General features: G+C 35.7%; 1 protein-coding gene across 10 annotated transcripts in view; it reads right to left on the bottom strand.

The window, feature by feature from the left end:
- The window catches only part of ATG7 (autophagy related 7), a 133,039-nt gene that overhangs the window by 94,417 nt on the left and 22,742 nt on the right, over positions 1 to 15,880 (bottom strand). For 9 of the 10 annotated variants that reach the window (XM_069769759.1, XM_069769760.1, XM_069769761.1 and 6 more), the window contains 5 exons: positions 13,950 to 14,144; positions 9,804 to 10,007; positions 9,437 to 9,552; positions 8,613 to 8,688; positions 5,230 to 5,310 (listed from right to left, as the gene is read on the bottom strand). In XM_069769759.1, the coding sequence (XP_069625860.1) occupies positions 5,230 to 5,310; positions 8,613 to 8,688; positions 9,437 to 9,552; positions 9,804 to 10,007; positions 13,950 to 14,144 (672 nt within the window). Of the gene's footprint in view, positions 1 to 2,015; positions 3,260 to 5,229; positions 5,311 to 8,612; positions 8,689 to 9,436; positions 9,553 to 9,803; positions 10,008 to 13,949; positions 14,145 to 15,880 lie in introns of those variants that run through there. The other variant, XM_069769758.1, reaches the window with a different exon arrangement.

The raw sequence follows: 15,880 nt of genomic DNA, 5'->3' as shown, positions 1-15,880 counted from the left end.
GGATAACTAAACACTGCCAGCAGCTGTATTGGTTAAAGTTTTGAACTATCCTTCTTATGATCTGACTGATTTTTTAAACAACCTTACGTCTCTTCAGTACCATAAGATAAAGCATCAAGTTTTGTTTCTTTTTTTAAAATCCTCTCTTCTATTGACTTTGGGAGGCTATTTGGTGTCAACAAACCATATTATCTATTAAACATCAATAAACTTGCATCCCACAACTCTGAATAAGTGATGCAAAACATTCATCATTTCTAACTCTTACAATCAGCCATAACAGTGCTAACACATGGGAATGTCAACCTGCTTTCTGAATTTTGGTAAATGGTATGATTTAAGATTGAACATAATTATGTTCTACCTCTCCCCATGTTCCTTCCATTTACAACCTTTACTGTGGAGCTGTTACATGCAAAAGGCAGTTTATTTGGCACTACTGTCTTCACATAGGATTAGCTATGATGTTTCCACTCATCGTGATGGACTAAGCAAGGAGTAACAAGACATAACTTCTCCACTGAACTACACATACTTCATTAACATCGGGGGGGGGGGGGGGGCGGGTGTTGAGATATAGGACAGAGATAATGACCTCTCTCCCACCTTATTAGATTTCAGTGTTGCTGGTTTTTTTAAGTTCCATTTTTCAATTATCATCCATCCTGTCTGAACACCTCCCCACCTTCTCCAATGCACAAAACTGAATGAATACACTGCTGATTCCACACCCTTTTCTCTGTTCACATAATAGGGTAATGTTTAAAGTTAATGTTACTTTTAAGATTTCTGGGGTTCTTGATCACATCTGCCCTCCTCTAAGGGGACAAAACTCCATCATAATGGTCACATTACCATGGTCATAATTTCTTAGTGTGTGATGTGGTATTCTTAGTACACATCATAGCTTCCTTCTGTTAATATCCTTTTATTGGGCATATTTTGTTGGCTTTATAATGAAAATTCAGTATTTTTGAAATAGCAAGACCAGGCGTTATTTTCAAGAATGCACATCTTTCAGGCAACCAGCAGTAAAACCATCCTCACCATGACTAATTTTGAAAATACGTATTATTTTGATTCTTACTGAATTTAAAATTTATATCCAGAGAGGTAAAGACTGCCTGAGATTTCAAAAGTTGTGGACAAGGTAGTCCTGCCTCCTGCTCCCCCCAGTTAAAAGGACATTTTTAAAAAGAAGAAAAGAAAAATAATAAATTTCTCTAAGTCATTTAAAATAAAACAGATTTCTATGCTACCTTAAGAATAAGAAAAGTATTGCATTTAACTCAGTATGCTGAAAATATGCCTAGGTATATTAACGATGCATTCTTTAAGTCTGAATGAAATCTATCCAGTATTAATACAGAGGCTGCACTGTACATAGAAGTGTCAAATGTTAACATATGTAAATTCAGGAAATAAGGAAAGTTATAAACAGACTCAGTTACATAGACTTAATGTTACAGCACAGCTACAGAAATAACTCTTTTTAAACATTCTTTTAAATTTTTGTAGTGTTCATTCCTGAAGGACAAACATTTCTCCCCATTTCCTCCATCATTTCTGCAAGCTATGCAAGAGTTAGCTTTTTTTAGTACAGGAAAGACCAAGGTTCCCCCCCCCCCAAGACTTATACATCTCTACTTAACATCAACACAATACTTAAATCGAGAAATGTATAATATAAAAAGATATAAAAGAGTTTCGCTGACAGATGGTACAATATGCTGTTACTGGGAGAAAGCAAATATGAAAGTCTTTTCTCAATGCAGCTAGGGCAAATATGAAGGGTCTTATCTTGCTGGAATCAAAATTAAAATTATCTCTACTGAAAAAAATCAGTAAATTACTGAATGCCACAGGTTACTGTCATAACTGATCAGAACCATTTAAAGTAAAAATGCATGCGAAGCAGTTAGCAGATGACAACAATAAAAGCGTTGTTATGTCTACATGATGATAGATTTCAAAACCGAAACACTCATAAATAACTTACGCAACACAGGCGCTCAGTAAATGTCACAGTAGAAGTGTTTAATGTATTCCTGGGATGTTAAAAAGGGAAAACATCTGCAAGGGTAGGGAAATGTCTTGACTGAAAACAGAAACTGCAACATAGTGCCTAGAATACCAACCCTGATCCTAGTGTCTACCCCTCGATGAAATGCAATGAAATTGAAAAACATTTAAAGGTAAGTCAGTAAAATTACTCAGTGGTTAAAAAACCTATAACTTAAGCAGCTCAATTTTTCAGCATACTGAATAGAAAGTTGAGAAAGGACTTGAAAATTAGTAGAGATACTTATGCAGCTTTTTTTTTTTTTTTTTTAATTTGACAGTGGAGATAATTACATATCAGAAGAATTTTAGTAGGGGAAGGAGAGAAATATCTTTAAGGAAAATAAGTTAGCTTTCTAGCTCATGGACGAAAAATCCAAACTCTGGAGGAAATAAGATCTATGAGCTATATGTAAAAACAGAGGGGGCATCTATACATCCAAGTTGGCTAGTAGCAATAATCTCTTCTGACATTAAACTCTGAATCTATGAGGTCTCCTGGTTCAGTCCATAACGCACAAGGGGGAGGGAGAAGCAATAACAGGAAAATTTTCACTACCCTCATTAAAATATAAACACTGGCAGTTTTTATTAAGATAGATATATATTTTAACATTCATGTTTCAAGGCTTTAGCCAGTTGCCTGCAAGGATCAGGTAGTAAAGGATGAGGACCACTCTACTTTTCTATGGAATTGTAATGCTTCTCACCATAATGTTATGAGAAAATATCCTCATTTTGCTCCCAAGAGGGTAAACAGACAGCTTAATTAGCACAGTAAGTAATAAGCTTAACATTCTCATTCTGTAAGTAAAGCAGTTAATACAAATAAATACCTATACTAAAGAACTTTGGACTCCTTTTTCGATGTCAAACTCGTTCTGTTACTGAGAAGGGAAAGTGCATCAGAAGAGCTTACACTGCTCCTCAGACCTACTACTCAACTGGCAATGCAGTGCCGTTAGCTCTGAAAGAGGATACTTTCCATTCTAGCACATGCCTGTGCAGAACCAGAATAAGACAGAGAGGGAAATCATACAAGGAAAATTTGGCCTGAAATAAAAATAGATTGGTTTCCTGCTGCGACCATCCCAAAATTCCTGAACAACTGCCTGCGGGAAGCTTCTCTGGCATGCAGCCTGTTTAGGACAATCCTGGGTAAGGAATAGCTGGCTGCTTGGACGTCTGGTCTATTCAGCTTCAAAAAACAGAGAAATGAAGTCATGACTGAGAGTCAAAATGAAATGGAATCTAATCTCTAAACATGCAGATCATTAGCAGCTTCTCCTAAATTATCCAGCTGTACTGGATGACTTAAGAATGTATTGGAATTTTTTTTAAATTCCAAATTCATTAGTTTTATGTTTTAAGAGTTACAGAGTGACAAGAGCTCAAGAAAGAGAGTGCTGACATAAGAAAGAAGAAAATGAATGAGGTACCAGCAAATTTAAGTATATCAGAAAAGCCACTTCTCTCCTGTGCTAAAAGTTTTGAATCTACAGTCAATCTGACATAGATCAGGATGAAATTATGCTAAATTGCTGCATTAAAAAAAACAAACCAACATACAGACTACAATTCAATTGTAATTGGATTTGTCATTTCAAAGTATTAGCATCAGATTTCCAGATAATACAGGGTGACATACTCTTATGCTAATAAATAGAAAGTTAGCAAAGTAAACAAACGCTGTGTTTCTACTGTAAGGAAATACGTGCGCCAATGAAGCAACCTTTTCAGCACAGAAGTAATTTAATACCCAAACCACATGAAAAGTGATCTCTCTGGGAATAGCACAGCTGCTAAAATCCAAGTCAGTTTTTATTAAATCATCAAGTCTGTTTATGTAAAACAGGGCTCTCTTAAAATGACCTCCAAGAGGAAATGATTTGCTAACAAAAAATTGATACCTGCATTAAATTTATTTATGTTTTTATTGTTTTTTATATATCAATATGTCCTGGATCAGAGATAAAAAGAAAAAAAAGAAAAAAAAAAGCTTATTCTAACAGTTTAACTTATCAGGCTCAACCATCATAAAGTTTTAGCTGCTGCTGAGCTTTCAGCTATTCGAGAGGGTAGATAGATGTTTCTAAAAATAACAGCAGTTTTAAGTTTAGTGCTTCAACTTTTGAGGAGAAAATGGATGTTAATATTCCTTCAAAACTTGTCAAATGTACCCAGATAGCCTAGAGAAATAAAAGGAATACTGTAGAAGAAGAAATTGTGGAAGTCCTCAAAAAAATGATAGTGTCTCAGGAGTTTTTGATAGCTGTTTGAAAGAAGGACAAGTGCAGTGAAAAGAACAGAAAGAACTTCTTGCAGTAAGTCTCAAGGTACATAAAAGTGAACTAAATGGCACTCCAAGCAGTCCAAATCATGAGTCAAAACCTCTGAATCTTCATATCGAGATATCCCAGTCAAAACTTCTTGAACTTGCACTACATGGACATAGAAAACTTGCCAGAAAAAACTTTTCAAGGCCACAGTACAGGAAAACAATCCAAGACTGAAGAGGCGGCCTCACACAGACACATTAGTGGGCTGCCCTGGTGTTCTGGCAAGACACAGCTCAGATCCCACCAACAGCTGTAAATCTATTAGGTGACTCAGGACTGTCACCACTAGCATCAAAATGAAACAGTCTTTTCAATAAAGAAATGTTATGGAAGTAATTTTTTTCCTTAAGTGCTCTTTATATGTTTGCTTTGTGTCATAAAACAGAAATTTAGACAACTTTGCGTATTTGTAACGATACCAAGTTCAAGAAAGCTGAAAAGATATATTTATTCATCAGACATCAGAAATAATTTCTTAAACAACTAAAACCAATACCCATTTTACTCCTTTCTACAAAGCTAAAAGATATTAACAGTATTTATATGATAAACTTTTCAGAAATGTGTTGGCCCTAATCTCTTCTCGGTTTCTTTAGCTGACTAGAATGTTTACGTGGAGATCGCATGCTAATTGGTGATGCCAAAGAAATCTGGAAAACAGATAAAAAAAGGAGGGTATGAGGGCAAAAGAACTTTAGCTGAAGTGAGAACACAGATTCCAACCCCTAAGGAGGTAAGAAAATACAAAGCGGTCCTCGGCACCCCAAGACTGACCTAGAGCAAGACCATTCTGTACATATAAATAAAGTACAGACCAACTCAGACTTACTTTGGTTGAACAGGCTGTGCATTTATCAAATGCCAGGCTGACTGGAAGAACATTATCAAATCTTGATAAAAATCCACGGATCTGGAGGATGAAAAAAATTACAGCACTACATTTCCAAAATTCCACATGAACTGGAAATATACATTCAATAAAAAGATACAGAATGGCTATAACTAGGGTAATACTGTTCTAATACAGTAACCCTCAATAACATCTGTAGTAAATTTATACTCAATATATATTACTGGTTTTCTATATACAAACAATGGCACAACTATCTAAACGCAACACTATTTAAACATGAATAGAGGCACAGCACCACCTGGAGTTTGACTTTTCTGATTGCAAAGTTCCATCAAAAATAAAAAGGCATGGTATAACCAAACACATTTTTTTCCCATCTCTATAACATATAATCTGAAAACTTAACTGTTGTGCATTGCTAAACTATGTTGTTAATATGATACTACTGATAAGTAATTTTAAAATTCCAGACCATTGTTTCTAGTAACAGAGAGAGAGCACTGAGAACACTTTGCAGCAGGGTTTGATCATTTAGACTACGAACTCTTTGGAGTATTCATAATTTTTACTCTGTGCTTTTACAGGTCTACTACAATGAAGAGACATCACTAAGAACAGAACTTACGTAGCTCTGCAATACAAATAATAAAGCCTTAATTAATATTGAAGTATATTATGGCAAATACTTCCAATATGCACTCCATACATTTAATGCAGTTGAAATGCATGAAATAAACCTCAGAAGCCAACAGCAATTTAAACAGTATTAACACTAAGGTATTTTTGCAGAAAAACCAAGCCATACATAATGTTAGAATACAATAATACAGTCTTTTTAAACAAAACCCACACCCAGGAAAAGAAAGGAAAACAACAAAATCAAGTCTTTCTGATACTACATTGCTTTGTACTTCTGTTATCCTACGAACTCCAAGACACTTTCTTGAAATAAATTCAGTTCATTTATGACAGACTAAGGCTATGAGTGTGCAACATTTATTATCCACAAAGGAATACCTTCTTAATAAAAAGGACTGCTGCATTAATTAATTACTATTTTTCTTTTAACACACAAGTGGGCTAACCAAATGAACAAAGAACACCACAAAAAAACCCACACCAGAAAGTAACAGTTAATTCTAGACCCCTGGAGAAAATATTGCACTCACTGAGTTGATTAGATGGGTGATTGCTAAGAGAAACCAGCAGTTTGTAAAAGGACTCCATGTCACAATATTTGAAAAAAATTGTCTATTTTCATTTTACACCTACTAAAGTTATATTTGTGTTACAATGTCTAAAAGAGAAGACATTCATGGTAGTCACTAAATGTAAATGTGAAAACAGATATAGCACTGACAGAAATCATAATTCAATGAAAAGTTTTCTGATTAAAATCCATTTTTGATATGGATCATATCTCAAAGCCTAGCCCAAAACAGAACAATAACACAAGTAAAATCATAAAGGAGTATAAAACAAATCAGACAGGATTGACTGGACAGTTAACATTCTCATCATCAGGAAATATAAGAACTTGAGCGATCATTATTTTTCCAGTAGAAACAGTAAACTTTTTAAAGTTTACTGGGAAACATTGTAAAAAAATATTATTCCTACATAATGTAATAATATTTCTAGCTTTTGGGCGGGAATCACTTCTTCACTATTCCTTTTTAGATGTTAAGAGAAAGTTCAAATTACAGATCTGTTTTCTAGAGGTCTGGAGCATAGTCACAATTTTGAAACAAAGTCACTGTATATGTATAAGACTCACAAAGATTCAACCATCAAAAGTACTGAAGTTATTTTTCAAAACAAACTGACCTAGCACAAGTAAAATCTCTTTCATATTACCAACCCATATGATCACAGGAAACATTCAGATAATTACAGAAAACTATCTGGAAATTATGACATTCATTTTTCAACTAAGAAAGCAAAAACTTCTCCAAAGATAAATCAAAAGGGAGTACCTGGATCATCAAATGAACAAGATTTAGATTTGGCTTTTTCTTCCTATTGAGATACGAGAGGTCAAAAAATCTCCCTCAGATATACTGCAGCAGTTGGCATAGGCTGGGTCTGGCTGACAATAGCGTTAGCATTTTAACTACAGATAACCCTACAGGGTAAGGGAGTAACTTCGATATAATAAAGTAACCTGTCAGTCATTGTGAAAGTTACAAACTTATCAGTTATTGCCAAACTCTGAAACTGTCGAGAACCTTCCAGATGACCAGATTATGAGTGCCAGCGAGGACAAAAGGCTCATACTGAGGGTATCTGAAAAAGCCAATCGAGAACTGGATATTCCCTACCAATCCTGCAGCTGACAGCATCCACATGAACAAGCAGAAAAACTTCAGGTGTAGCAGAGAGAGGGACTCCTGAGAAAGAACTGGAAAGACTGGATTACTGGAGAGAGAGAACCCAGGGAGAACCTAGGGGAACCCAACTGCATAAAACAACCCACGTGCAAACACTAGTTACTACATAAAATTATAAACAAAATTAGACTAAACTTACATAGACCAGACCCTGTGATTACCTGGATGTTGCAAAGAAAAGATACTAGTAGCTTTATCTTTTTCTGAATCAAGATTCATTCTTAGCACAAAAAAATTTAATATCAATAGAATCTAAAAATACCACTTGGAAACAAATAAATGATTGATTTATACAACGGAAGGATCCAAACAGTCACCCAGATAGCAACATAAAGAAAGAGACACAGAACACTTTTAATCCCCAATGATAATATCACAGGAGACATGATTATGGGGATACAATCAGCAGGCAGTTTTTTGAAGGACTGTATCAATATAACAAAAACAAGTCCATCCAGCAGTTTGAAAAACAGTATCCTTAACACATTTCTAAGTAGAGTTTGGGTTGAGTAAAAGAATGAAGACTACCGTGTTGCACCAGAAATACATGAATATTTTGGAGAACTATACTAATTGTGTGTTAGCTGGATTTGAATTTTTTTTTCGAACTCGGAAGGGATTTAAAAATTTTGAGATGCTCATATTGTCAGCTCTGATAGGGAACAGAAAAGTCAGAGGTTGCCTTATTCATATACTGCCTGCTCCAAACAAATTCTTGCTAAGTAGGTAGCAGGAATTGTGTGTCCACAAGTAGGACAGACACAATGCCAGGAACACAACTACTTTGCCCTGTGTGATGGATTTATTTTTTTTTTTAATATATATTCTTTTTTAACAAACATGGAGAGTCAGACCTTCCGGGAATGGAATCAGCATACAGTATGTTCTTGTTAAGGAGGCAGTCTGTGATGTTTGCCTTATATCAGTTCCCAGCTTTTAAACAACAGCATTTACTCACAAATTATTTACCTGATGAGGAACAAGTCCAAGAGAAGTAGGCGGCTCATTCATTCTATCGTCACTACTGCTGGCCACAGCATAACCACTGCCAAAAATCCAAGAAGGAAAATTAGAACAAGATGACATACTCAACAGTCAAAATTTCCAGCAAGCTTCAAGACATTTTGTTACAGCTTACAGTTTAGAGTCTGGAAAGGAACATATCCGGAAAGTCTGTTTCATAGTAACTAAGATTCAGCATGGGAATATAAAAACCATTTTTCAGAATCAGTCACAGAGACTTGTAACATACTCATGTCCAATTCCTAACTCACTTTTTCTTTCACAGATTTTAAAAACATGAAACAAGCCTAAATTTCAAGTTGCAGAATTTCAGACTAATTTCTGTATCAAACCCACTTAATTTTAACTAAGATTTTACAATACTTGGCTTATCTTGAAGCCCTGCATGTAACATACACACTTATGATAGCTCCTCATTACACTCAAACACTCTCTTGAGCAAAGGACTGCCAAGATCCACTATCAGGAATACTTTCTTCTTTTGAAATATTCTCAGTACTTTTCTACTTTTAAACTCAGAAAGAGAGAAAACTGCCAATTTCCAAGATAAAAACTTAAGATCTGATGAATCAGTTCTCTCTTAAACACTGTTAAATTACACTAATACAGTAGATATGACCTATACATTACATTAATTTACAGGCAATATTACACCATACAGAATTGTCCTACTTAATGTGTACTTCCTCCTCCTTCTCCCAAAAGATTATATTAAATAAGTCTTATTTCTCAGAGAACACCTTTTGAACACCAATCCAGAAATGACTCACCCTTCTGGATGTTGTAAAACAGAAACCATTAATTCCACTGCAAGAGCTCCAGCTACCATGGCTAATCCAGGCCGACTGACTGTGCACTGCTGATCCAATGTCCGATCCCTGGTGGACTACAAAAATAGACAATTCTAAAGGAAAGAAAAAAGTAACTCAAAAGTAACTAGCTGCCCTACTACACAAAACATCTTTAGTTTTGTGCAATTAATTTCTTTGATCCTCCAAATAAAAGATGAGCTATTTCTTAATCCTGTGTACATCAAGAGAAAACAAATCCTTTTATGAAACACCATTTAAAGGAAATAAAAATTTAAGTCACTACAAAAGAGATATAAAATCCTCATTTGCATAAGGTTCTACTCACATCTCCTGGTGCCACAACATCATTGCAGAAGTAGCAACCCAGTTTATAGCCAGGGATATTTGAAAAGAGTGATGATCCCAAAAGATCAGAAGAACCAGAGGCATTGTTGAAACATGAATCACCAGATTCTTGCTGTTTTGGTTTCTTTAGTCCGTGTCTCATAACAACAAATGTGTCAAATCCCAATGCAGCATTGATGACCAACTGTGAAGAATAAAGAGAGAACAACAGATTTTAAGGGAGCCAAAAGAAGAGGGAGAAAAAAAGGCCTCAAGGTTTTGTTCACTGTAAATGTCAACCCCCCCACACACATGCTGCAGATGGACAAACAACCTATTAACTGCATATCTATCGCCCTAGACCTAAACAACAGGCTTTCCAATAGGTGCAAAATTCCAGTTGTCAAGCATTTAAAAAAAAAAAACCAAACACAACCCCCCCCCAAAATTCCATTTCAGAAATCCACAAACCATTACCTTTTTGTGTGTCTTTCAGGAAAATTTGATACAAATTAATGACTCCCTCTCAACTGTTACACAAACCTATGCAGGCTTGCTGACAAAAAACAAAACAAAAAAAAAAGAAACAGGAACTCCGTAAATGTGTTGTGCTAATTCACATCTGAAGCTAGGTTCACACCAACTAACATTCAATGTCTCACTAAAGTTACTGAAGCTGCTACACACTGATATGAATTAACACCCATATATCCAAATTTGGCCCAATATTCATACAGTGATTAGTATTGTTATTGGAAAAAACTTATTTTGGTTCCAGCTCAGAATTTATTTTCAAGTTTGCTGCATATTTTGTATATTCACATTCTCCAAGTGCTGAAATATTCCAAGTGACATTTAAGTACAACAGTGGCCATCAATAACAAGTTTTCATGTCATTTCAAATTCTTATGTAGTCTTTTCAGTTCACTGTGGTCTGAAATATAACTCATTAAATACTCCCGTGTGACAAAGCAATGAAATGCAAGTCTATTACCCCAAAAAATTTCTGCTCAGTGAGGAAAGCAATTAATGATTACTTATGGTCTTCATATGCATCTGTTTAGTCACATGGGGAGCACAAGCAGCTGTGGTACACAATTACACCATCATCATTTTCCCCTTTCTCTTCAGTTTGTGACAAGTGCTTGGAGTAATCTGAAGCTATATATATTATGACTGTAATATCAAAAAAACGATACTTAAACTAGCATATTTTACTAAACTTACAGGCAATGATTTAGATACAGCAAAAAGCAAAACCAATTATACAATAATGACTGTAGCCAGTAAAATATAAAAGAAGATATTATACTGCTTCATATGCAGATATTTTAGATAGAAATTCTAGTACAGCAGTTTGTCATTTTTCATTCTTATAGCCAGGAATTATCTAAAAGAGGGACTTTGAGGGAAGCCATCAAGAATTAGCCAACTTAACTAGTAAGCTTGTGAGCTTCATCATCATTCTTGGTATTTCAAATAATTTCTGGACATTCACTTTCAACCTTGTAGTTTATTCTTTCCTCAGTCCTAAAGTAGAACCATGCTGTTGAATCTGTAGTAGCACAGCCAGGTCTACAGCAAACAATTAAAAGACTGCATCTTCTCACTACATCTACCTGTAAAACCTGAAGATGGTATCCCATTTGCAAAATATGAATAACATGGCATAGCTGGTATTACCAGAAATTAATGATACTGCTAAACATTTCCCACTGCAATAAACTGTTTCTCTCTCTTTGGTTTAATGTCCAGCAACTATTTGAATCTAACCAATTGACCCTTAATAAAAAAAAAAAAAATTTAAAAAATCATCTGTTTTTGTTAGAGAGACTATGAAAAAGTATATCTTCTGGCACATGTTTAAAAAAAAAAAAAACCAACCAGCAAAATTTTAAAAGTTCCAGTGCTCAGCAGGAACAGGGAACTAACAGCTGACATAAGGATTTAACATTTGAGTTTTGCGTTTGTCTAAGATACTTGTTTTGGGAGGAAAGACTCCAGGAATATCAAAGATCATCAAGGTAACTGAATGATTACATGGGGAAACCGAGTCTTACTTCTACCCATGTACCCCTTATAGAGAACTTTACACAGATTATGACTCACTATGTTCTTCATTTTCTGTGGGCCTCTTTTGAGACTTTGGAGTCCAAACTGCAGCAGTACTTCAGATTTGCAGTTGTCATACAAATTCACATTTGAAGTAGAGCTCTCATTAAATGTTTATCAACATGAAGTACATTGAAAAGCAGATACCGAGCATTTCAGTTTGGACACCTTGAGATTTCAGTGCTGTGCTTATTCAGTGACAGAGAATTCCATCTCCTTACATCAAAGTGATCTTATGAAAATCAAATAACTGATGCAGTCAGACACACTATACCAGTGAATATCAGAGAGCTGTCACAAAGAAATTACAAAATTTGTCCTCAAAGGATGATTTGAATACTGTAAGGCAAATATAGTGGGGGACTGCTAGCTAAGCAAATGTGTGGGTAAAAGTTTTGGAAATCATTAAAACAATGCTATCGTGACTGAACCAGACGGGGGGGGGCACTGCATATGTTGCTTACAACTACCAATCATCATACATATGAAAGAGTAAGCTGGCACTTCCCAGTTTCAATACCCAGCTTTGCAAACTTACTCTTTTTATGTCATTTCTGCGCTGTTTTTAAACAGCTAAAAGATTGCTGAAAGACCACAGGTGCAAACTGCAGAAAAGACAGTAGGATAAAGTAGGAACTGATTAAGTAATCAAGTTACATACACTCAGTTACACCTGAAGTTATACTTCAGTGAAGTCCACACTAAAGGAACACACTGATCTTTTTGCTGGCAGTGTAGTTCACTGGCAAAGGGAAGTTCATGTGAGCGACAAAGACATACAAGCCTGTTGCTCAGGATCAGAAATCTATTTTAAATAAGGAAAGAATGAAAGAAAATAAAATAATTTAAGACCTTGGCTTAAAAAATGAGAGAACTCTTTGATTTGGAAAAAATCTGCTTGCAATGCAGGTACAGAGGAAATTTAGTTAAGTTCAGATGAACATAAACTTCAGGAGAAAGGGGAACATACTTGGAATTTATAAGACAAAACTAGTTTGCAAATACCACAAATCTGCATTCTCTCTCCTTTCTACTGCCCAGTTTTTTTGGAAATAAATATAAACACAAACAAAAGAAACCACAAACAACTAACAACTATTAGGAAGCTAGAGTTGTCATAGCTGAAAAATCACGGAAGTGAGGAAATACAAAAATCAAAGATCGCATAACAACATTGACTCAGCTGTGTCACATGTATGTTTTCTTTTACTCTCATGTTAAGTTCATGACTTAACAAATTGCTATGGACATCATTACATTTATGCCACAAAATACACAGGATGTGCCCTGTGGTTAAGCTGACATGTTAAAAGCTTAATACTTGCATTTTCTGATTTTGTGCTATTTTAACTGAGCAAACATGAAACTGCATAATTCTTAAATAAATTAAGAAAGATCAAGATTACTTGAGACTGTTTTACTAAAGTCTACATCATGATAGCAAGGGAAGTAAGTGTTCAGGATAATGAGGAAAAACCCAAAGTTAACTTTTAACCAAAAAAGTGTTGGCATACTTTAAGTTCAGAATTCAGCTTCTAATTTTTCACTTTTGAGATATATTTTGAAAACGTGGTTTCAGATAAATTTCTACAACTGACATCCCCTATCAGTCAATCATTACTGTAATGTCTTTAGTCCTTATTATGATACTCTTACTATGAAATTATTTCTTAGTATTACTGTGAAATATGTACCCTTGGAGATGCTCAAAAGATACTGACCAGACAACAGCCTAAGCAACATGCTGTAGGTTGGCCCTATTTTGAACAGGGAGTTGGACCAGATCACCTCCAGAGGTCTTTTTCAACCTACATCATTCTATGATACAAGTTTCTATGCCCTCTTTTCGACATTTGCTTTCTGTCTTACACAGAATCTTTGAGGCTACAGAAAAAAAGAAAAAATTTCTGCACAATCACAAAAGATTGGTCAAATATTTCAATTTCCCATGAAGTTCTTTTAGGTATACATAGCTGGCTGATATGCAAGAGCTGAAATACAGTGACAAGGATATCAGCAAGGTATGGTACAATACCTTCCTCTTGCTGGCTGCAATGACAGCAGGAAGCCATCGACTCTCTCTAGTGTCCATTAGTAGGAAAACAACATCATGAGCATCAATCAGCTCTTCAAGTTTAGCCACATCCTTCCGAGCCTGTGCCATTGTTACTTCAGAAAAATTCACTGGGTGGCCTGGCATAGGGATGCTCATGTTATAGCCTTCTGAACTCTAGATGGAGACAGACAGAAAACAAGATATTAAAAAGATAACCTTGTCACTGAATGGAATTATTCTAAAGTTCAATACAAAACTGTAGAGTACAAATTCAATTACTGTTTGGCAGAATGGCAAGTTTATTCTTCACATCTCTGTGTATATCAGTGCTGTGCACTAAAGCACAGTGTTAAAGTTTCTGAGGGAATAGCAGTCTCAGCTGCTATATTTATTCAGAACAGAGCAGCTCAATGCAGACTCACTAGTTTGGGTCATGAGAGCAGACCAACCACGATCAGGCGGCTCGGTACCTGAACTAACAAGCCCAGTCTCTCAGAAGGTCTTATTAGGTCTGGCAAATCACTAAAAGAAGATAGCTGAACTGCTCCTAATCCCAGAGGTTACAAACATCACTACAAAAGCAAACAGGCAGATTTTACATATGATTATGATCATGCTGTTAAACTTATAGAAAACCTTTGTCCTGGATTATCTTTGCAGCCACTTCACACACAATGTTAATAGGATGTCATTTATTCTGATATTGAATATTGATTCAATTACAGTAAGACAGATGTGAAGTATCACACATTCTCCTTTGTTTTAAATTCTTTATGAGAAGAACAATAGTCTCGAATGATTTTTATGTAATTTGACCAGCCATATGTGAACTTGATATAGAAGAAAATCACTTCTGAGACTTGTTACTCCAGTGCATGGATGTCTAGAGGCTTGCACTATGCAGATGCTGAAAGAGCTTGGTCCTATTGCAGAAACATATGCCTCTTCCAGCTCCATATTTGGGCAAGGCATATGGAGCAGAAAATGGCTAAAGAGCCAAATAAGCACATACACAATACATATACAATGCAAACAATTAACTCACTCATTTGGAAATATATTAACACAATCTGTCAGCCATCTGCTCTAAGAGAATAATGGAGCCTTCATATATGTTACAGAAGCATAGGCCTTGCCAAAGTCTCATGCTTGTCACTGTGCTGTAAGCAACTAACAATTTAAAAGCCAAAATTTAAAAGCTAGATGAACCAAACATAAAATTACATGACAAGAGAGGAAAGGAAGGTTGGTGGAACATGCTTTTGTATAGGCCAATTGCACGCACAACTCATAAATCCAGGTGAGCCAAATAACCAGAATGGTGAAGTATACATTCTAAACATCATGAATCCTTGAAGACAGAAAGAAATAGACACATATAGCAGCTTGGGGAAATGAATTTGGGTAATACCTGGATTAACCATACCAAATGATGCACCTTTCCCTCCCACCCCCTTCTTCCCCCCGCCTCCCACCTCCAAGGGGAAAAAATGTAGAGTCCACAGTGATCTAGTATACTGTTAACAGTAACTGTTTCTCAGTGAAGACAGCTCTGCATCACCAGCACAGACATTGGGTAATTACTGGAGGAGGTTTTACAAGCACTGTCTTTATGTCCTCCAAAAAGCTGTGTCAGGAACACAAAACTTAATCCATGCTGTATATAAGTAATGTATTTATGCATAACTCATCAAGCCCCTGTACTGCATACAAGTGCTGATTTATCAGATAAGCATAACTGACCCTGTCGGTGACTTAGGAGGCCGATTTTTGTTCAAAAAACCAAAATAAGTAAACAAGTAAAGTTGAACACTAGCTGCATGGAAATATGGTAACAAGGTTTGTAAAATACTAAAATCCTACCAGAATTCAGAAAAAAACTCTGTCCAGTGATTGTAGCTGCAGGAATA

This window comes from Haliaeetus albicilla, chromosome 24 (assembly GCF_947461875.1).
Source record: "Haliaeetus albicilla chromosome 24, bHalAlb1.1, whole genome shotgun sequence".
Taxonomy (NCBI): Eukaryota; Metazoa; Chordata; class Aves; order Accipitriformes; family Accipitridae; genus Haliaeetus; species Haliaeetus albicilla.
The sequence above is the reverse complement of the archived record's forward strand: the minus strand, read 5'-3'. Positions and strand labels throughout refer to the sequence as shown.